Source organism: Manacus vitellinus, unplaced genomic scaffold (assembly GCF_001715985.3).
Source record: "Manacus vitellinus isolate BGI_N305 unplaced genomic scaffold, ASM171598v3 scaffold_15_pilon, whole genome shotgun sequence".
Lineage (NCBI taxonomy): Eukaryota > Metazoa > Chordata > Aves > Passeriformes > Pipridae > Manacus > Manacus vitellinus.
In genome coordinates, this window is record NW_021939122.1 from 211559 (window position 1) to 235844 (window position 24286).

At 39.3% G+C, this 24286-nt stretch overlaps 1 protein-coding gene across 6 annotated transcripts in view; it reads right to left on the bottom strand.

The window, feature by feature from the left end:
• ZMIZ1 (zinc finger MIZ-type containing 1) overlaps positions 1 to 24286 on the bottom strand; it is a 347188-nt gene that overhangs the window by 125486 nt on the left and 197416 nt on the right. For all 6 annotated transcript variants that reach the window (XM_018068949.2, XM_018068952.2, XM_018068955.2 and 3 more), the window contains 2 exons: positions 14916 to 15029; positions 2522 to 2627 (listed from right to left, as the gene is read on the bottom strand). In XM_018068949.2, the coding sequence (XP_017924438.1) occupies positions 2522 to 2627; positions 14916 to 15029 (220 nt within the window). The remainder of the gene's footprint in view (positions 1 to 2521; positions 2628 to 14915; positions 15030 to 24286) is intronic.

A 24286-nucleotide genomic window follows, 5' to 3' on the forward strand; every position in this document is an offset into this window, starting at 1 on the left:
TTTTCCCCAGTGTTCACCTACTCAAATGTGTTTTAATTAGAAAACGTTTTTTTCTCCTCACATTTCAGAATGTCAGACACTAAACAACATGGATTAAAAATGTTTCCAGAGTGATCCCGGTGGCAGCATTAAATTCATACTTGGTGGAATGAATTCAAACCGTTGTAAATTCCCCTTAAGCCTAGAGGAAGGGAAAAACAAATGCTTATTCATTAAAATTAATGCCATTTGATATCTACATCAGGGGACTTCTGTAGGAAAGTGACTGGAAGAACTGTTGAAGGTGTCTTTCAACAGATGTAACAGCAAACAGAATGAGTTACTCAAAACAACCTGCAAGCATCCCTGACAACAACTTAAGTAAATCACGAAAGGCAGCTTTGTGATCCACACTGTTTGCAAAAAAACAAACAAAGGACAATCTCAACATTTTTACAAAAATTTAATGAGACCAGAGCCACTGCTACATTAGAAATCAGAAAATGTTAATGCACTCAGATGTGGAAATTAACTCTTTAAAAAAGTCCATGTGTTCTGAAATGACCTCACATTTGTAACCCTTGTCTGTCCGTCTCTCAAGCTGCCCATTCAATGATGTAGCTCTCATAGACTGCATGTGAATGTGACATCCTTAGAGTAGGAGATATATGTGGCATTTCACAAAATATGTTATGGTATGCCCCAAAATATGAGTATTTAACACAGACAACAAGAGCACGAAAAACATGGTGTAGATGGGCATGATAAAATCCCTGCAATAACTGGTGAAACAACTGTATACACAGTAAAACTTAAGTACTTATGAAACCAAATATTTAAGATCACTGAAAATAAATTATTGTATATGCAAATAGGAAATAGGAAGAAAAGCACAGGACTGAGAAGGATTTTAGAATATACTGAGAGAAGAGCACATGATTTACCAGCTTTCCCAGTATCATATCAATTAACAATGGAAAGACTGCACCCTGTACAGACTGCTAGGGTAATGAGTTGAAAAAAAAAAGCATATATTCCCAAAAAAGCAATTATTGGCAGAAATCAAACACTGACACTGGGCTTTTGTAGGACATGACTGCCCAGCACTTTTCAAGATTACCCCCTCATGCAAGCCCTAAAGGAAAAGGACTACAACATGAAAAGATACAGAGACTCACAACCTCACCTTCACCAACACACTGATAAAAAGACATGTCAGGAAGAATTAGTAAGATGGGAGGAATAGCTATATTTTTAAAAAAAAATTGAAAAGTTTTAATATATCACACAATGCACTCATAGATGGAGAGTCTCACTTGACAAGCATTTTTTGAAAAAAAAACAAAAACAAAAACAAACAACCAACAACAGATGTGATATCTAGCTAATGGATAAACTTAATAGAAATTCAGAAGAAAGGGAGACTGTGCCTGGTCAACAGAATGTTTTATCCTCCACACAGTTTTTCCGGATGAAAATCAGACAGTTTATTCAACATTTAGTAAGATTAATGATCCCTTCCCATACAAGAAAATAAAACAGTAAGTCCAGTGAACATGCTTTGATGTGAAAGCCACTTTTGCACGAGGAACTGCTTAGAACACTTAGAACAAAAGGCAGCCATGAGTAAAGATAAAAGGAACATGAAAAGAAATGTTAACACCCAACCAGTTGGCTACAAATCACTGTTTTGGAAGAAGGTAACCTTTCCTGATGTTCTAAAATGGGGACTGCATACCAGTTTAGTACTAAGCAGAAAAGTTATCCATGCTCAGTCTGGAATGGAACAATTATCTTCCTGTTTTCCAAGCCAGCGCACATTATGTTGACATTCATCAGCTAAGAAAAGGAGAACCAGAATTAAATGCTCCAGTTAAATTGAACATGTGAGCAGCAGAAAGACCCTCAAGTGCGTTTTCTGCTTTTACTATATAGAGGAGCAATGGCAATACATCATGATCAAATACTGCTACTTGATCAGAGCCCTGTAACAGATTATTGCTGTAAAATACTGGAAAAATGGCTACTTAATACTACACCAATAGCATTGCTAACTACTCTTGGCTCAAAATCCTACTGCTAATGACTAGATGTACGAGAAACCATGGTATTTATTTGCACAGACATATAAAGTCAAGGAACTACTTGCAATAGATATATCAGAAGTGCAGAATGAATGTGAAAGATTCAGAGGTTGACACATGACAGAAAATCAATGGTTTACCAAGATGGAGGGGTCTGAGTGTGTTCATTCCCACCACAAAATTACTGAACATCCGTGCTTCTGGAAGCAACATTTCATCCATAAGATCAAACAGGGCAGTGAACAGCACCAGTTGGGGAAAACATAAATTTCCAAAGTCATGTCTCCTCAGAAGAGCATGTCATCAAAATGCTAAAAGCAACAGCACTATTACCACCAAATACGTGTTTGCTTTTGGTTTTGCTTTTTTTTGAAGAACGCAAGAGAGTTGCAGGTAGCACTTATTCAGAATATGACCATCCAAGACTCAATAATACACCAAAAAAAGGCTTTTCCTACCAGCTGATTTTGGAGTGAATTTGTCCCTGTTGGCTGCACATACTGCCAGTAGCCTGTATCCAAGGTCCAAGTCAAATCCTTGCTGAGCTGCCACTCGACTAACCACCTGCAGAGGGAAAGAGAGAAAGCTTCATTAGGGGTTACTTGAGTTCTTTGCAAGGTTATATCAACCTGCTTATCAGCACTAATGTTAGACAACAGAATCTGCTGCAAGAGCCACAGTACAAACATGGTATGAGGCACTGCTGTCCAGTAGTTTCCAAAGCAAGCACAGCAAACTGAACACAGGAGTATTCTGATGATCCAGTTATTTGACCACTGTCCAGAAGAAAGGCCTGGTACTTCTGTGAAAGTTGGAGAGTCAAAGCCAGAAGAAAGGCCTGGTACTTCCGTGAAAGTTGGAGAGTCAAAGCCAGAAGAAATAATGCAAGAGCAATGTATGTAAAGATTGTACAGAATACATTTTACTGTACTTGAGACTTGAGGATGAGAAATCCCTTGGTCTCTGTCTCTGTTTTACAGTTCCTGGCCCTGTTCTCAAGGGCAGTGCCCAGGTCCTCTAGGTCAAAATGCCCTCTCCACACTGATGGATAGTGTTCTCCCACGCCCTGATCAGTGCCACAGTTGCTGCATTTCAACAATACCATATTGGGAAGCACATTTACTACAGTTTTAGAATAAATAGGCCCGTGAAAGAAGCATTTGCCAAACACATTAAATTAGGGAAAGACGATTTTGTTGTTGTTGTTGTTGTTGTTGTTGACTGATCTAGAAGAACTGGCAAAACTAGGCAAATCAAAGACTGGAGTTAAGGATGAAAAGCAGTCAACTATTTCTCCAAGCCAGCAACTCAGCTATCGGCCAAGAACATATCCTCATGAAAATCTGCACAGTACAAACACAATACCACAGTCCTTCTGCCAAATGATGCTGAAGTTACACACAGCAGAGCTTTTCTACTGCCTTCCAGTGGCACAGGATGACTTCAGACTCAGAGGCACAGATAAAACAGATTATTCTTAACATTGCCATTATTTCTTTGCGTTGAAAAAACGGTCAAGGAACTGTGCAAGAAACAGAACACCATTTTCTTGTGTGAACCAAAAGAAAGCTCCTATCCTTAACAGTTTACAGTACAAGAAAATACCCTTTTGCCAACCCTATCTTCATCTGAAAGCCTCTTTCTTAATTAATGACACTGCAACTATCTGTGTCCAGGACTGGATCCCAGCAAAAAGCCACAGTATAGCACAGAGTGAAGAATTAGCATATGTGATAATCTACAAACATTATTCTGAACTTCTTCCAATATGTACTTTTCTAATTTACAATTAAGAACCAAATATTTCTTTAAAAAGGATTAGCATGAAATGAAGTTCCAAGGTAGATTTTTTTGTTGTTTCTCTTGTTCCTATTACTTTAGAAATTATACATTCACAAGACTCTACCAGGTGGGAGTGTCCCCTCCCAAAATTTAACCCTCTCAACCTTAAAACTGAGTAGAGAGCTTCAGGGAAAAGAAATGAGAATTGAGGATAATCAGTAAAATAATACAAAACCCTAGAACACACCTATTGTTTTATTTCATTTCTTTACAATTACAACTTCATGTTTCAGCTAGAAAAAATAAAAAAAAAGGTAGAAGAAATAATGTAATTATTTTTGAAAAACAAAAAAATAGTTCCAACTTGGCAGATCAGCCTTTAATCCCTTACACCCAAAAGTCTGGCTGTTGTTAATATCATGGCGAACACTGTGGGTCCAAACTTGCAAAAATAAGATTAAAAACAACCCAAAACAACAAGTGTTCACAAGAAAAAAAAAAATGAGAGCAGAACAAGATATCTCATGTTTCATGCTAAATTAGCAACAGGAGTGAAGACTGGTGGGCTGCCATAAAATCTGGAAGACACTTACATAACTTGGAAATGTAACTGTTCCCCTTTCCTATTTCCAATATCACTGTATTTCAGCTACCAACAAGTAGATATTATGGGAGGCATGAGCAGACAGCAGATAAAAAGCTCTTCTAAAAAACCATCTTGTAAAAGGCTCCTGAGAACAATGTCTCATTAGTGTGCAAACATTAATTAAACTCCTTTAGCCATCATCTATTGTACCATCACAGAGGAACAAGTTTCAGAGTGCCAATCAGGTCTGTAAAACAACAGAGAAAAGGCCCTCCCATTTTCTGTTTTTAAAAAGCACATAATCACTAAACTATTTCTTTTGAAACTGGACAGGAATGAGGGCAGATACACCTGATAATCAGTGAGCACACAGTAACTTAGGAAATGCATTGCCTGTTTATATGCTTGATTCATTTTAAAACATGAAGCTACAAATACAAGCTACAAATACTGAGACCCTCCTGGCCAGAGGCCAAATCACCACTGTCAACTGACATCTTGCTAATTATGGAAAAAATTCTACTAGGTAACTCAGGAACTACAGAGAACTGTAGAAACCACAAAAGCCAATATCTGCTTGCAATGTCTTCACTGAACAGGCTGCAAAGCCTTGGTCAGTCTGAGTCCTAAGCACAGGTTGAGGCCTTTTACACTCCACTTCTCATGAGTTTCCTTAATTTCCCGCACCTGAGGAAGCAGTGCTGTGTGACTCAGTGTGGCAGAAAGCAGGGCTTTTGGGTGCCAGGGTGCACAGCCCAGGGCTGAGTGCACTGATGGCCATGGCACGGCCTGTGAACACCCACCTCGGAGAGGGTGCAGCTGGACCCCAGCAAGCATTGCAGAAGACTAAGCATGAAAAGGTGGAATCTGAACTTGTGAGTATACAGAAGTCACCCAGTCAAACTATTGCTCTACTTTTTCAAGCAAAGTGCGAGGCAAAACAAATTTTAGTCAAAAAAAAGGTAAAAAAAAAAAATCTAAATTTGAAAGAAAGTGCTTCCACTGACAAACTGCAAGAACACTCCTTCTTCCTCTCAAAAGAACAACAAAACCCACAGATACTTAATGGAAAGCAGACATTTCTAATAAAATTTCCATTTTGCCAAGAGTCATTTTCCACCTAAATTTTTCTTCTATGCACTCTGCAGAAAGGCTCTATAAAATGAACTGGTGGAACCGTGCTCAAGAGGGCTTTCTCTGGTCCCTTCTCCCTGAGCTCTTGGCTTTTGCACACCATTCCTCAGTGATCTCTTTGGTCAACATGAATAGGGCAGTACACGTTTATTTCCAGTTTCTTTACAAGCTTACAAATTCTTGCATTAACCATAATGAAAGTTTAAAGCTTTTCTTTCAATTGTGACAGCTAAAGACTTCCTTTTATTTCAACATTAAAGTTAATGGAATAGATCATATATCCCTCCAAGGATCCTGTTCCAGGTTGTCCACCACTGAAGTCAGACACTGCTCACTTGGTACTTTACTTGTAAGGCTTTCCTCCAGTGAACCTGTATGCAAGGGACCTCCTGGCCTTTTAAATAAACACTGAGAATTCTCAGAAACAAGACGACAAATGCGTCATAGGTGCATGATCCAGAAAACACAAAGAACTAGCTACAAGACATTTGGTAAGTTTAATATATTCAGGTCAGCAGACCCTGGTGAAATTTACCTTAGAGGGCCTCAAAGGAGCTAGCCTGGGCAAACTTTGTAACTGCTAATGATTATCTTCAGAAATTCATTCAAGACAGAGACCTTGAGGGCACATCACATCTCTGGTTTTAAGGCAGTAAAAGGTGAATTTCAGAAAGTACAGGTATCCAAACAGATAAAAACGATATTATTAAACAAATATTAAGTGAGTAATACAGAACATCATCATGAATCTATCCACACTGTGAAGTTTCCTTCTTTGACAAGTTAACATATCTTAACTCTAATATGCCTTTTGACATTGCCCTATATAACACTGCTGTAACAAAGGAACATAGCCCAGATGACAGCAGTATAAATTTTATTCAGATTATTAATTAATAGTCCTCAGTAAATTCATAACTTGTCCTGGTTACAGGTAAGTTCTATGTATTCAGTCCTGACTTGGACAATGAAGCAGAGTAAACTGAAAAACCTCTAAATGGTTTTTCAGGCAGAAAAGTATGCAAACACTTAAGAGGACAGGGTAAGAATTCAAAATAATACTTATAAACTGGAAAAATGTTCCAAAAACCAGATCAAAGACATATATGAAATACTATAGATAGGAAAGAAAAATCAAACGTCCAAACAGAAAATCAGGAGCAGATATTCATCTGGTCAGTGTACATGTGACTTAGGATAAACACTGGGAAAATGCTCGAGGTATTAAGGATCATCAAGCACCAGAATGAGCTACCTATCAATCCCTGGATTTTGGAAGGTAAGGGGATTTACAGTAGACCAGACAGTAACTATATTGCATTCCAGCTTGGAGAAAAAGAGTAGACAGGCTCCCTTAGGCCCATCCCAAGCCAAACCTGACACCTGCTGCTGACTGGAGCCATGCAGCTCAGTCTGAATCCTGTCCCAGGAATCCCACCACGTTTGAAACCTCCTGTGATTTTGGTCTTACTCAGGTAATGGTGCTGATCAGATGGAATCAAGGCAACACAGTTTCAATAATCCATTAAACGTAACAGCTAAGTGATGTGGTACCACTTGCAAACATATTAAGTCCTCTAATTGCAAAGTCAAATTGAGCACACCAGCAAAAATTCAGACAAAATGCAGCTGGCACCACGTGTTCAACCATGACTTCATTCTGCAATGCTGTAAGCATGTATCTTTGTCGACCTAAGCATACCTAACATAAAATTCCAATGAAAAGTAGTGCATTAAAAAAAAAATAACAGACATAGTTGCCAGTACCACAATCATAAACTGAGATCATCATTCTTTATCATGACTGAGAGAGGTGCTTGGCCAGCCCAAGGTTCAACACTTAATATTTCTCTATGCTATACTACAATAACATTTCAGACAGTTAGATCTTAGAAAAGCTAGCCTATTCCATAAACACACTTCTAACACCTAGCTTTTATTTAAACTTAGATATGGCACTGGTAACTATTTCAACCTATGTCTTTAAAGGAACATATACCTTATTTGCAAACAAACATTATTATAACACCAACTGCCAATAAGAAAAACAGATCACCCCAGACCTCTGAAATCTTTAATCTGAATAATTCAGATAAACAGCATTTATAAAGGAGACATTCCATTCACTGCCTGTGACACAGCTCTACTGAGTTCCAGATGTCTGAACTCTCAAGGTCATTGACAGCGAGAAGAAAATGATGAGAGTGAGGTTTTAATTACACAAAAAGCAAATAAATTCAGCTACCAACATATTTTCTTTCTGCTGAATTTACCTGCAATATTTCTCCCTTCTCTTTTTTCACCATGGTAAGCTCCATTACTGGCCCTGCTTGTCATCACACTACAAAGTACTAGAACAATGTACCTCTCAACCTAACAGGCCTGTTAATCAAGAGAGCTATATGACTGCTTATTTCTAAACTCCCTTCCATTATGTTGCACTTTCAATGAATCTCTTAACTAGCAGCAGTCAAGAGCACCCCCCCCTGCTGGCATCAGAATGAATTTTACGAATTCAATTTGCTGGTTGCTCAAAACTAAAAATGCCAGCTGATTGCTAGTTCAGACAGCTCCGTGTTCAGCCACTTGTGCATACTTGAAATTATCTGAATGCAGTTTGAAGACTACAGCAGAAATTTTGTAATTAGAATTCTGCAATGTAGATGGTAATTTTTCCCCCTCAGTAGCACACAAAGATCAGATAAACAGGAGGCAAATTGAGGAATTTTGCAACATGAAGAGCGATCTGCCTCAAACAGAAAAAAAAAAAGGGGTGGGAAAAGGAGGAAGAAATCTGTGATCTGAAGTTCTGATCTGATGAGACTCTTACACTCCAGTTGCAGAAGGGCTGCCTCAACAATACAGACAGTCAAAGCAAGTCAGGGAAGTTATATATCATTAAGTAGTTTCTTGCCTTTGATGCTTGAAAACAGACATTAAGTAGGTTCTGAAAATGTAAGAGACTTTACGGAGGCCTTGTATTCAAACTATGGTTTTCTTAAAATCTATTTCCCACCCCATTAGGTGGATAAGAATCATATTTTCAAAATAAAATAAACCAGTATGCCTGCCATGTACTTCTTGACACTTCCTGCAACAGTGACATAAATCATGCAGAATAGGGGTATCTCCTCCTCCTTTACATCCTCTTCCCCTCCTCTGCATGTCTCTAGCAACCATAAACATCAAAGAGAAGGTCACTATACACAACCCTCTCCATCTGAAATTTTTCCCAGAGGAAAAGAGGGAGGGATTGCGCTTTAATTAAGCCAGCTGATCACTGGGTCACTGCAATACTGTTGCCACCTGAGTCCTGGCACACTTTGAACAATGATTTGCACGAAGCATACAGTGGTCACAGGAAGAAAATGATAAGGGAATTCCAAAAGCATTTTACTTTGGATAGCAGCACATCTCAAAGAAATATTTTAAGGCTGTAAAATAATCCATTGCTTGACTAACAAAATTAAGGTAAAAGGGCTTTAGACCACCATGAGGTCATAGGACAACGAACAATACTGAGTGAGCTATTTGGTAGCACTATGAGCTGCTCTGAAGCAGAGTGTTCTGTGCCTGCTGGTTGCACTCTGATGGTACAGCACGTACACAGCCCTGTCGTGCTGTGATGCACTGCAAACACAAAGCTGTGTGCTTGACAGATGCATGGAGAGGATGACGGAAACAGAATTTCTTCCACGTGAACTTTCTGCTCTGGAAGCCTTGGATACAAAGACTAAATGCAATATTTCCAGGGCTCTCGTGGGCACTGCAACCTCCCATTTTCTGGGTAGAGAGATGCTGAACCAACTCTTCCATCTGTAATTACACACGTTCAGATCTCAGTCTGATTTGAAATCTGATTTTTTGAATGTCACATGTTGATTTTTTCATTACATACTTTTCTGCATTAAACAGAATGAACCCAGGCAAGTGTGAAGTCAATGCAGCAGCAGATACCTTGTGAACATATTAGCATTAGCTCAACTTGTTGCTTTTGCAGTCTGAGGCATCCTGTTGTGGAAACTTTATATTACTCAAAGATGCCATTCTTGTATTTTTTTACTTTTTTTAGTATATATGTATTTTTAAAATCAATTATCTTTTCCGCAATGTATCAGACAAGCTAAAATAGATATCTGTATCATGAAAACTGAACAAATAGCTTTTTTCCCTTAAAATGATCTAAAAAAATCTCAAGTCTCAATTCTAGGATTTCCTAAAGAGAAATGCAATTCGAAAGATTATTGTACCAGGTATCAGTATCACTAAAACATGAAATTATAGCAGTTTATCACTGATGATTGTTATTTCAGCAACTCCCATCAGCAGTACAGAGATCTAGTAAGAAGTACAAGCAGCACAACAAATTTAAGTGTAATCCATAACCCTTAAACAGAGTACAGCTAGGACTACAGCTTTGTGTGTGCTTCTCTCACCCTTTTATTTCTTTGTTGGACACACTGAAGAGCCCTAAAGAACAATAAACTCGGTGTCTTGTAACGCTGAAGCACAGGAAGAGAACAAGGCAGTGCCTTTACTGTCGTTCACTGAAGACAAGTCTGTAAATCTGTCCATTTTGCTCTCAGCTGTCCCCTCATTCCCATTTCTGCTGCAGCACCAACACAAATGTTAGCCAATGCCTCCAGGAAGATCATTTACATGTTAAACTGCTTCGCAAGAGCAGACCCATGGGACGAGACTAGAGTGGACCTGAGAAGAGGCAGAAACAGATGAAATAACCTTGTCCAACCAAAATAGGTTTATTTTTTTTCAACTGCTGTGTATAACTGAACCTGTTTCTTTCAGGAGACCATAAGGTAATGCCATATACAGTACATTTTTAGAGAATGATAGCCTTAAATTTATCAAGACTATCAGCCTTGCCATAATGTAATCTAGTGCTAGAATCAGAAATTGTTAACGAAAACACAGCTATATCTGGTTTGTGGAAAGTGGAGGTTGTTTTAATTAGCTCCCCATAACACTATGCAAGAAGTAATATTACATACCAAAGAGCACCATATCCATTGCAGTTTCAATAATTCATAGAATCAATGATTTCAATTATAATTTATTTTCTGGCCTACAGACTGTTGTATTTGATTTGAAAATAACTACTGTCGAAAAATAACACCTAGCTTTTCTTGGCCAGTCAGAAGAGCTTTTATTGTCTCTGAGAAAGATCATAATTCATTTGCATGACTTCAGTAACAGCTGTTTAAGGGAACCTTTCTGTAGCTTGTAGCTTGCAAGGAACAAAACAGATTCAAAGCTTACCACTCTATCCTTGACTTTTTATTTATCTGTTGAAATGTGTTTTCTTTATAAACTTTTATTACCCACTCACTTTGGTGATTTCCTGTAATGGGTAAGTACAAAAAGTTAAGCTCTAGAACTGGTGTCTGCTAGAACTGTTTGAACATAATGACAATGCATATGCAGTCACAGACATTTTGGCCAGAAATGGGCTCAGTTTTTAGGGCTTAGTTCATGGAAAAATATTTTCCTTTTATGGCACAAGTCATTGGTTCACCTGTGTACCCTAAACCTTTTCTCTTTGATTGCACTGCAAATTACTGAGAATTACTCCAGTTTTATTTGTAGGCCTTGACAGCATTAGCCTAATTTCCTTACCATAAACAGAAATTATTTCACCTCTAAAACAGCAATCATTTAAAGGATCCTATATAACAAACACAAAGTTTTTAACTAGTTAAATGAAGTTTACATACCTTAGCTGCTGTAACAAATCCTGAGTTTGTTCTTGAGATAAGAAAAATCACTCCTGTTATGCTGCATACAACATCACTGGAGCCCATAGTAGCAAGTGTAGCTCCAGTAATATCAAGCTATCTACTGCTAATAGCCAGTATGTTTACTGTGCACATATTATTCTAAAAGAGAAAAAAAATGACCAAGGAAAACCAAACACTAGACACATATTGTTGTTCAACACTTGCTGTTTAGCTCATGCATGAAACTTTCAAGTCATCGAGATTTCCCTAAGTGCTGGCATTTAAGAAAACCTTCTATAACAGACTATATATATAAATATGTATGTGTGTGTGTGTGTGTGTGTGTATTATCAAATCCAGCAATTCCATAAATGAAGCTGGAAGCTTTTCTGCTAATGCCCAGGCAGAATATTCCTAAGATCAAACTTCTGCATCTATCCAGGGTGTGTAAGATGCAGACAACAGGAATAAAAACATACAGGTGTTATTAAGTGAACCAGACATTACTTACAGTCCCGACACCAAGATGGGGTGTTGGGTAAACAGAACAACTTTCTAGGAACCAGCTCTTAAAGCATAATTTCAAGACTGTGAGCATATTTTTCTTTTATTAATAGGATTAAATCTAATTGGTTAATTTTTTGCAAAAGACTACAGATAAGACTTAAATGATGCAAAGAATTGTTATACCAGAGGTACCATTTAATTGGCTATTTGTAACACAACAGATCAGTTTTGATGCTCTGTCATTACACCTGATGCATTTGAACTTTCCAGTGTGTGAATGGATAGCCTGAACATTCCTGAGAGAGCTTGTCCTTCTGCAGTCATGACATATTAATATATTTCAATTTGGATTAGTATATATTGTATTATCCACTCATAGGACATGACGATTTCATATCCCTTGATGGTTCCAGAACAGTTTAGCATACCACTTTTTCCCTGGTCAGAGAGTTAACAGAACAGAATGTCATAAAAAAATAAAAAAAATTATTCCAAATACTACAGAAGGGAAGCCTTATAAGCAAGCAAGAATTTTTAGTATTTGTAGAATTTCCAAATTAAATGCCTTTTGGAACCACCCAGCTCAAATGTTGTAGTGATGGGAGAGATTACTTGCTTTAAAAAGTATATCCAAATATATGGAATTGTTAAGGGAATTTGGTTTTGAAGCTCATTTTAAAGACTGGCAAAATAAAACAATAATCCTTTCAGTGGTTGAACACACTTTCATACTGATTTTTCATTTTTCTTTTAGCATAATCCTCACAAAGAAGGACACTGATAAATCTATTCAGCATTAAAGAAAACTTGTATCTGGTAGTATAGAACAGGCATCTAAGCAAGCTGATGTTAAAGTTACTCATGATATTCCAGTATTTCAGCTGTCTTTTACTTATTTGCAACTTTCTTAATAATTTCTCTGGAAACAGGCTGGAGTTCTATCATGCTTGTTAAATAAAATACATAAACCCATTTTCCTGTAAGAGAACAACAAGCCTGAAAATATACCTTTCAGAAAGAAATTACATACGTGCAAACTCAGATGGAAAGAATTCTTGTTAGGAGTAAAATGAAAATAAAATAAAACAAAGGAGATTTTGCCCACCGCACTGCTATTGTATTAAGAAGATACAGGAAGTACCAACTTCTTGGAGTACAATCACACAGTTAAGCCTATTTGAGGGGAAGCAGGAAGAGGGATGTCCATAGTGAGAAATTAAAGAATATCTTCCCTAGAGGAATTTTAAAATTAAGAACAAGAAACATACTCATCACAGTTTATATGCATTCTGCAAATCCCATGTATTTATCTAAAACAGAACAAGCCACCTAGTTAAGTTCCTGTGTTATTTCCCTGTCAGGAATATAATGAGATTACAAAATGTGATAAAGATGCTGCTGCCAGTCAGTCCTACACTGCAGATAGTTCTCTCCCACAACAAGCTTGGGAAAGGGGGACACACCACCCTGTTCATATTTCAGGGAGAACTACGAAGCAAAGCAATACATGAGGTTCAAATATTAACAGTATTTAGATAGTAAGATTTTTTCTTTCCTTTTCGTCAGAAGAAAGTATTTTCATTTCAATACACTGAAAACAAGGTATTGTGTGTTTTACCTCACTAGTTTTTATGGAGCTTTTCCTGCTCACTTTCTGTACACTCCGTGAACAGAGTGAATCACTGGCAGTCAGACCTTATTTTGACCCTGCACTTGGGCAGGGCTGCAGATCTGCTCACGTAGAAAGAAAAGGTTGAAACAGCAAGGAAGTCGCAGGTCAGATTTACACTGTTCTAGCAGGGGGCTGCAGAAAAATATTGTGCACAGGCTGCCTAATTATACTTGAGGTGAATGTCTCCTTTCCCAAATACTACCCTGAAAAATGCTAGCAAAGTTTTAAAAAAGCATAAATAAAATATAGGTATGGTCATATCGGATATTATGATCTTTTCCTCATAACTGATGTTACAGATAACTTTTACTTCAAACAGAATTGTTAAATATCTTATCTTTGGAAAATATTAACATTTTAACTTCCTTTATTTCATTCGTTCTCTGACTGGCAGAATGATATGCACCTCCTTATATCACTGCATTTATTCTGAATTTTTTGACATAGAAATCTGAGGGATGCTATACACCAGAGCACATTAAGATGGAGCCATTCCTTAACATTTGGATTTCTGGCAACTAAGTCTCAGTCTTAGTGTCTGCTTTACATATATCAGCTATGTAGTGCATGAAAATAATCCACACACTTCTTCCCCCCAAAAAATACGATGATGGTTGCTTCATTAATAATTTTAGAATTTCGCTTTCCTTTGTGACTATTCATTTATATCAACTTGTTTGGCAAATTGCAGTGAGGCTTTTGAACACTCCCAGTCACAATTTAATTCTTCTAAAGTCTTGACTCCATGTAACAATTTTGGACTGCTGCTGCTGGGTGTGCGGGAAATAAAATTTTCAAAACAAAAAATGCTGTTGTGAGCACACAAATACGTATTTTAATGCGTTATAATGAAGTTGCTTTAGGAACTACAGCGGTCTTAATAAAAACTGAATGGAAAGAAAAGCACTGAAATCAATAAAACTGTTGGAATTAGTATGTCAGGATTAGACCTGCAGTCAATATACGTAACAAAGTAAGCTGAACAGGCATGTCAGCAACGCTGTTTAGCTGAAAGCACAGCTTACTTAGAATAGAAGACAAGTAGTCCTTCAGTCCTACCAAAAATGCCAAAGGAAAATAAATACCTGAAAAGTCCATTAACTTCATAAGAACATGGTTCACTTAGCAATTTCAAACTATGAAATAAATGTTGTATGTGCATAACAAGTAACCTAGCCTGTGCATTTGTAAGCAATCTAACTAAAAAGGTTTATGCCTTTTATGCTTTAGCTTCTTGTTACTGTATCTTGCTTCCTGTTAAGCAATGGAGTCAAATAAACCATTGTTAGGGTCCGGCTTCATTTGTTTAGGGTAAAATGACAAAAAATCCCACAAAACATAGATTCTGAAAATCAAGTTCCCTCGGCCGCAACAGATTGTACACAGTATAAACCACAACCAGAACGGGAACCACCGTCACAGTGGAGTGGACATACCGTCAAACAACCCATCAGGCTCTGCTCAAACGGCCTCTGGAAGGCTCTGGGGTCTCCACACCAGTCCAGGAGCTCTGTTGCTGCATTATGGAAGTTTGCCGGGTTCTGTAAGTGCTGGAAAGGGAAGACAAAGCAACACGGTAAATAACACACACAAGGGCTCACATGTTCCTTTCCACATCACATTATTGCAAAGGTTGGAAAACAGGAACACCGTGTAATTTGAAAGCAAGACTTTAAATTGCACTGTGAATGCAGAAAATCCTACTTCATTCTTGTTAACACAGTCTTCTGACATGAACTCATTAATTAGAGGCAAGCTGTAGCTGAAATACCAGAGCTCCCCAAATTCTTTCCTCCATAGCACCACCTCTCCTACCTGCAAATCATAATGGATTCTACTTGGAAATCAAAACTGTCCGAGCCCAAACTGAGCAAAATTTCAGTCTTATGATCAGTGTCTTTGATGTGGGCTAACGCCCCACTGTGGGAAAATGCCAGCACAGCCATACCTTCCAATAGTCAGCATTTCAATCTTTGCTGCCAGTCGATGAGGCAAATATGACAGTGACAGGGAAAAGCACATTTACTATACTGATCCCTTCTAGGAGCTTTGGTTTCAGTTCCTCATAACATATTATCATGAGCAATTTGGCTGATCAACTTCAGGATGATGAAAAATGGAGGATTATTTCTTAACTAAAGTGTGGCGAGATACTGCCAAGACTTGAGGTGTTTTCACATGCACGGAAGGCACATAGAAATTTCAGAGTGGAACCCTACCCCTCCTGAAGAGGGTGGCAGGATTTTGAGAGGAAAAAAAAAATCTAGTTTTGTTCTAAAATCTGAGTGGGCAAAGGAATTTTTTTAACTGTCACAATTAATCTCTGCCTTTGTACTGAACAACCTGTAGTCCTGGTTTTAGAGGCATTTAGTAAACTTACCTGATACCATTATTCCCACTGTTATCCCTCACTGTCTACATTACCAAAGTATTCCAACATTTTAGCAGGAGCAGAGGGAGGGCACAGGAAAGAAGGAATTCAATTTACATCAGTTATATTGCTACTAAATTCTCCAGTTCTGGTGATGCTAGACATTTCAGTGAAAACTCCAGAAACAAGAAGAAAAGAGAATATTTATGAATTGTTGGTATCTTTTTAAATAGTGGTTTTATAATTCTTGGAATTGCTGAGAAAAACATGAAAATGATATGAGCGTTTTATCCAGAAGGCACAAATCCCAAAGGCATAATTTTTAAAATATATCATTATTTTTGAATCAGTTGCATAATTTGGGAAAACATGACTACTCATTCCTAAGCATTTGGATAAACTATAACGTTCACAACCTATTTTTTCCTCCCCTCATCCGCTCATGCCTGAGAAGCTGCATATATTAACTTCAAGACAAATGAAAGAAAAAAATAATTCCTCCCATGCCACATTTTGAGAAGTTCCTGGTTTGTGAGCTTTTGGATCACATTACGTTGAATAATTCTTATTCAATGAAGGCTCTTGGTCAGAGGCCTTGTTTTAACAAGAGATGACTGACATGTGGGGCATGGATTTTTAAAACAATAGCAGAATTTGAAAAAGCACACAGGCATTGTGCAATGCAGTTTTCATCCTCTGCTCTACCAACATGGACTACAGCTCACACTACCATCCAGTGACAGCTTTAGCTGGGCTGCATTTCAGAATGACATTTCTTTGCCAGCTGATCATCTAATTGTTGGAGGAGTCAACCTGTTGTGCATACAAATTAAAGAGAAGAATCCAAGTAAATAAATTTAAGAAGTCATATTTTAAGGCTCCTTGAAAAAAAAAAAAAAGGTCCTATGAAGAGCCAGCAGTTTGGGTTATGAATTGTACATGTAAAAGGTAAAAGGATGCCTTTCTGAAGGCTTCATTTAAACCTCCTGCCTGACACCAAATCTCTCAGTGAATACTGCTCCTTCTACTTGCCTGTGCCAAAGCAGGGGTGACCTCAATGACTTGGTGTAACTGTTTGTTCTGTAACCCTCCATGAAGTTATTTCACTGCATCACAACTGAGCCCTGAGGCACAGTATCATAACCCACTTAAATACAGAGGGGATACTGAAATCCTGACTTCTTAAATGCAACTACCCAACTGAAACTCATTTAGAAACTCATTGGGCAAGATAAGCAATTCTGTTAGTTCCATTATAGGCTAAAAAAACCCCAAATAAAGCATAAGAAAAAGTTGTCAGAATACCAGTGGATTGTGCCTCTGTGGAGTGGATTTGAGTAGGTTATGGGATGAGAGAAAAGCCAGTCCTGCAGGGACACTTCTTGCAATGTCTCATGCAGCCCTGTCTGGGATATATTTCTCAGATTTAATGGTTTTAAATTAAGGTTCTTCTCCAGCTTTTCTTTTTCACATTACAGAGGGCAAGGTTATTTTTGTGGAAAACAAGGAGAAGATCCAGCACGAATCAAAGCATGAAGGCAGGTACAATTCCTTCGCTAAGTTTTGCAAGAAGACATTCCAAATGCCTACTGTGATTTTTATTTATTGACAACTTAAACACTGTACCTGTGGCAAAAAAGCCCCAACGTCATTCACATCCTCACAACAAAAAGCCTGCCTGAGAAGTATATTACATCTACTATATTCATTGAGCAGGAAATTAAAGAGATTTTCTCAGCTCTCGATCCAAGAACAGAAGTACAAAACAAAGCTTATGCCAGATCCATCCATCAGCTTTGTTGTGAAGCATTTCCCATGCATAGCTCTATCCTCTTCAACTGAAATTATTGGCAGCATTTTGACAGAAGCAAGGCATGTGCCTGAAGAGTCTAGTCTGAAACTGTGCTTCATGTAAACAAGGGGGGAAAAAATCACCTCATTAGTAGATGGTTTAGAAAAAAGTGACAATGAACCGGATCTGGCTATGACACATCTTGGTTTATCTTCAAAGCTACTAGTGAAGGGCCACCTAACACCACCATGCTTACAGGCAGTCATGTTTTCAGTAAGTGGAGAGAATTTGTATGAATAAAATCTGAAGCAGAGATGAACAAAGCCAATGAACTGAACAAAGGAGTTATTTACCAGATTGCTTTCAGTATCATTTGCTTTTTAGAAGGTTATTAGTGAAACATAACAATTTCTATAATGGAAAAAATTTAGAAGATTTTCAGTCTAATAATTTATAACACCCCAAACCTAATATTCCCTTAGCCTGAATAGAAATCACAGAAGTACTTGATGCATGTGAGTGTATCATTATTGCAGGGATCACAAGGGACCCCCTCTGAAGGGACAGTCTCTCAGAGTCATTTATTTTAGATCTAAGAAATCTTGTGTTCTTTGTAGTTCTTCAATGAACGGTCTGGTTTGCGGAATAGAGAAAACAGCAGAAGATTTTTGTCAGGGTTGACCCTGGCCAGATACCAGGTACCCACTAAAGCTGCTCACTCTCTCTCTGCAACTGGAGAAGAGAGAAAGAAAAAAAAACACCAGCTAAGATTTCATGAGTAGAGAGAAGGGCTGGGAGAGGTCAGTGAGTGATTACCTTCACAGGCAAAACAAGACTCAAAGGGGGGATAGTACTTATATTTATTACTAACAGGATAAGAGCCAAAGAGTGAGAAACAGAACAGTCTTAAAAAACACCTTCCCCCCATCCCTCCTTCCTTCCATGTTTTCCCTCCTCCCCCCCAGCAGTGCAGGGGGACGGGGAATGGGGGTTGTGGTCACTTGTTGTTTCTGCTGCTGCTCAGAGAGAGGAGTCCTTCCCCTGCTCCTGTGGGGTCCCTCCCACAGGAGACAGTCCTTGATGGACCTCTCCAGCGTGAGTCCATCCCTCGGGCAGCAGCTCTTCCCAAACTGCTGTCCTGTGGGTCACTCCTCCATGGGGTGCAGTCCTTCATGGATGAGCTGTACTGATGTGGGTCCCCCACAGGGGCCACAAGTCCTACCCAGAAAAAACTTGCTCCAGTGTGGGCTGCCCTCTCCACGGGCAGCAGGTCTCCAGCAGGACCCCGTTCCATCCTGGGCCTCCCACGGGGTCACAGCCTCCTTCGGGTATCCATCTGCTCCAGCACGGGCTCCTCCATGGGCTGCAGGGGGGTCTCTGCACCCCGATGGTCCCCCATGGGCTGCAGGGGGGTCTCTGCACCCCGATGGTCCTCCATGGGCTGCAGGGGGGTCTCTGCACCCCGATGGTCCCCCATGGGCTGCAGGGGCACAGCTGCCCCACCAGGGGCTGCACCACGGGCTGCAGGGCCTCAGCTCCGGTGCCTGGAGCACCTCCTGCCCCTCCTTCTGCACTGGCCTTGGTGTCTACATTGTTATTCCCATGTTCTCACTCCGTTCTTCCCTGGCTGGAATTTCTTCTGCGCAACAATCTTCTTAAATATGTTATCACAGAGGTGTTACTATTACTCCTAATTGGCTCGGCCTTGGCCAGCAGCAGGAAGTCCATCCTGGAGCCAGTTGGCATTAGCTCCAGGAGACAGGGGAAGTTTCTGGCAGCTTCTAACAGAAGCCACCCCTGTAGCTCCCCCTGCTACCAAAACCCAGCCACAGAAACCCACTACACTCTCCATTTTACTATGTCCAAGAAGAGCAAACTGTACCACCAAACCCCTCTTCTGAGGACTGGGCTGACATTTGGCGGGGGGGGATTCCAGGGAAGATGGGAACATCTACTGCTGCTTGTGACCACCTCTGGCTTAAACGCTCCATTTACATAAAGAACAGACTATCTTTGTAAATTTGTGAGGACATACAAATTTGTGAGGCAGAGGATGCAGGTACATTAGGTCACAAATTCATCAGATTTTGCAGCAACTGCCTGTGCGCCTGTTCCATGGTTTACTGCCCTGTAGTTGCCTGGAGTGAGGACAACAACAACACTCACATTGAGAGTTACACACAACAGCTGACACGTGGCAATTTTGGTCCAAACACTTCAAAGTACAGCCACCACTTGAAATTGTTACTCCCTTCCCATCAAACAGTGATCAAAAAGTCTTAACATGCAATAAAAACTCTGCAATGGGCCCAAAAATATAACCTTCATTCCACATATGAATTCAGACCGCTATGAGTTAAACAAGCATATATAATAAAGATCTTATTTTTTAGAAGGATACTAAAGCACAATTGAGTACTATCAGTCATCACACCCACACCAAAGTGGGTGCAAACCACTTCCTGCAACCAAAGACTCAATATGATTTTAGAGACAGAAACCAATTATCCACATTGAAACATGGCAAGGACAACAGCCTTATCTCCTCTAAATATAGAAGACTGCAACCCACATGTACACTTGTGTATCTTAGAGCAGTCTAGTAAGTAATGGAAGAATATTAGTCAAAATTAAGAGCAATTACAGAGGCTTAACATTATCTCACACACATCAAGAAATGCTAACATGACAGCAATGGTATGGAAAGTGAATCATTTAAACACGAAATCCATATGTTCCAGTTTGTTACTATAGAAAACAAATGCAGAATTTCAATTTACAAATGACATCTCTGGTGAAGGATTTTTTTCCTCTTTTCTGTGGAATACATTAGACTGAAGGCACAGACCTAATTTGCCACAACTTAACCTATTCAGAATGAGATGTCATGCAAATAAGTTTTTGAGCAGCAAACTGCTTAACTATGCTAAACAAGTTACTGCATTTATTTACGTGATGTCGCAGCAAATTATGAAGGCTGACTCAAGTTGTCTGTTTGTTTTGCCGAGTTACGTCTGCTCTGTGTCTCACTCCTTGATTTAATTGAACTGCTGAAGATAATATAACTTATCACACAGACACTGTGCCATGTTGCTAGATTCTAGGTTAATTAACAGTAGCCTACAGTCACTGAATTTCTCACATGGTTAGCCACTTGGACCCTGTCTACTGTCTAGCTTCACTAATCAGCGAGTCTGGGAATTTTGCATTAGCGACAGAAAACACTGGCAACACAGGGAGCTTTTCAGTGCACAGAAAAAGAAAACACACAGAGATGGTAGGTAGCCTTTTCTTTGCTCTGGAATTAACCCGTTCCTGCACACCATGTGGCAAGGCTGCACGCTTGGCAAGCGTTCTGGTACACCAATTGGGGAAACTAAATCCAGGAGGCAGCTGCTCTCCTGCAGGACAGAAAGCTTGGGCTGCTGTTCCTCAAGCACTGCCAGCTAATGAGAGCAGTGGTGGCTGCCAGCCCTGACAGGCTCCTGTCTCCCACGGCTCTGCCTTCTCCTCCTGCTCTCCTGCACAGCACAAGGGGACACATGGCTGCATGGTGAACTAGCCCCATCCTACATAACAATTTGAGCTGCACTGGCTTCCCAAAAAGGCATGCAGCGTAGGTCCTTGAACCTGAGCACTAGTGGGGGATACAGCAGCAGTGTGAGTTGCTCCAGCAGCAGGCCATTCAGGTGCCCATAGGAATGGGCACAGGTTACAGCACATAATTTTTTCATACCAGTGCTAGACTGAAGTTGACCTAAAACTAAGGATACATCTCCTTGATAATGCTTAGCCTCATGGCAAGCTGCCCCGAGAGATTCTTTGCCAAACCACGTACTTCCACCACTTTCAGTGCCTCAGACCACACTTGCTGTTCTGACCATGAACTAACCCCCCAAATGCTGACTTTCAGTCATCACTTACAGTGAGGCTCCCCACAATCATGTGACCACACAATCATTAGACCTGACTCAAAGGAAGTGGCAGCAAACAAAAGGTAGGGCTTGGAAGCTGCCAGGACCCTGCTCTCAGCAGCCGCTTTGGATTAAACGCATCATGAAACTTCTCCCAAAGGTGGAGCTATACCATCAATTTAAGAGGAAGACACAGTTAATACAGCATAAATACTCCTGCCTCAAAACATCCTCCTTTTTTAAAAATAATGGTACTTTCAGTTATTTAAACCTAGAGAAATATTTTTGTTTTTAATATTCCTCATTATTCTCCATAAAACACAGTGCATAAAAAGAAAGGTGCCAAAAGGAAAAACTGACTTTTATTGTTCTGATATTGTACATATTTACTCTTGGGTTAATCCTCAGACGTCAGCCAAGTTTAGACAACAGGTTAATCTATGTGTTCTCAAAACTTTGCAACAGGTCCAGAATTTCAAGTGATATAAAACTCAGTACCAAGCCCATCTTTTCCAAATGATAAGCCAGATATTCAGATGACGTAAACTTTGCATAGAGCTCATGACATTTGAAATGCACATGTATACAACTCTGAAGTTCACAGGATCTGCTTGCCATTTTCAGCTGTGAGGATGCAGGTTTTCAAGCCTTTCTCCACAACAATGGAAATTAAAATTCTCATATGGCTGTAAAATCTAGGAATTTAATAACAAAACAAACCATGCTGTAGCTATAGAAATTTTTATATATTAAAATAAAGATGCTCAAAACTGTAAATGCAGTAACCATAGTTCCTTTGGAACAAAACCAATTGATAATGCCTGATGGAGGAGCAGAGCCATGCCTACACGACTTTTCTAACTCTCGTGTATATCTGACTCTGATCCTTGAGACAGGATTTTGTGACTAGGTGCTTTGGCAGATTCAGACTATTGTTTGTTTATCTTAATATTCATCCAGACATGCCTGCAATCACATGTAATGAAAATACACTGTTGTACTGAAGGGGGGTGAAGAGGGGAGTAGGAAAGAAAGGGACCTGGAAAGAGAAAGGGCAGAGAGAACAGAAAGAGATTACATGCCCTTCAACTGAAATAACCCAGAAGCAGAATTATGGTGGTCCTGCATGTTGGGCAAAGGGGTTCAGCTCCCAGACAAAAACTAATCACCTCTCTTAAGAATGCAAACAGGATCCCGTCAGATGCCCTTGATACAGCATAACCGAGGGGAGACAAGGCTGCTCTCTGTGTATTACTCAGTGCACAAGTATGTTCCCACTAGACTTAAATTTGATAGCTCATTCAGCACCATAAGACCTGCAAATCAGCCAAGGCCATTTGCTTTTAGACATTAATAGAGCCTTTAGTACTTTAAAATCTGAGCAAGCTCTGTGAGTGAACCCAACCACAGGCCTGTCTCCTCCTCCTATGCACAGGTCTCTACTCCAGACCCCCATCCATCAAGAACTCTCTCTCTCCCTGGCATGCCCTCCACTGGCTGCCACAGAGTTCAGGGGGGTTACAGAAATACAGGACACTAACCAAGGATATGCTTTAAACACTGAAAATTATGTAACCTGAAATAGGTGGTTTCTCTATTTTAATTTTTTTTACAGTCAATTGTGATTACACACACTTTGCCTTATCCACAAGCAGCTCTACTCAGTATATTAAAAACTCATCTTCAATGAATATTCAAAACAAATGGTCTTTTTCTTTTATAAGAGCATAGAGGGGAGTATTGAGCTATTTTCTGTCTTCTGGGAGTGTGATTTTTGTTTATCTGGATATGGTTACAGATAGTTCAATTCTCTACAGTCCCTTTCAGTATCAAAGATTCTTTTATTTATCAAAAAATTAAAAGGCTCAAGCTGTGCATTTTGTATTCAGATAATCCCCCCCCCCAATTTAGTGTTTGTGAGATTGAGAGATCTCTAATTAATAGAATTATCTTGCACTTACATGGCTCATTCCATCGGAGGCTTTATAAATATTTTATTAAGCTCGCATTTTGAGAGGCACTAGATACACTGAGAGAGAGATTAAAACCATGTTAGCCATGCCTACTTATGAAAAACAGAACAAAAGGGAGTCACCTTTGCCCCCTTTGTCCATTGCAGCTTCTTTTTCAAAATAAAACGGTAAATACTGAGCAAAGACCAGCAGACTCTTAACATGAAGAAAACACTGGGCAAGATCACGTGCTAAACACATGAGAAAAAGGACAAACAAAAAATACCAGTATCACTGAACTGCAAAAAACCCAAGCTGTCCTGTTATGAGCTATAAGGGAACAAAATGTGAACTAATACAGATTTCCACACACTTTTAGTATAAAGTGTGTGTATAAATCAGTACTGGTTTCAGAAAAAGTAAGTGCCTGGTAATTGAATAGCCTTGTTCTGCTGCCTGACTCTCCTATACAAGCTCTGTGAGGAAGGTTGCACATCTATGTGAATATGCTGGAGCAAAGGAAAGATATTGCAACCTTGGCTTGTCTGTTAGTTTTACAAAAGTGTTAGAGATAGATTAAACATCCTGATCCTCAAGCACTATACACAGAAGCTAGAAGAGCTAAAATAAGAATCACTCCCTAGATCTGCTGATCAGAATTACATCTTCCTGCTCTGTACCTATCATATCTACATAACTGCAGTACATAGATTTATGATATACGTAGATAAAACTTTATGTTAAACAAGGGAACATGCAGAAAATTAAACTTCTTTCG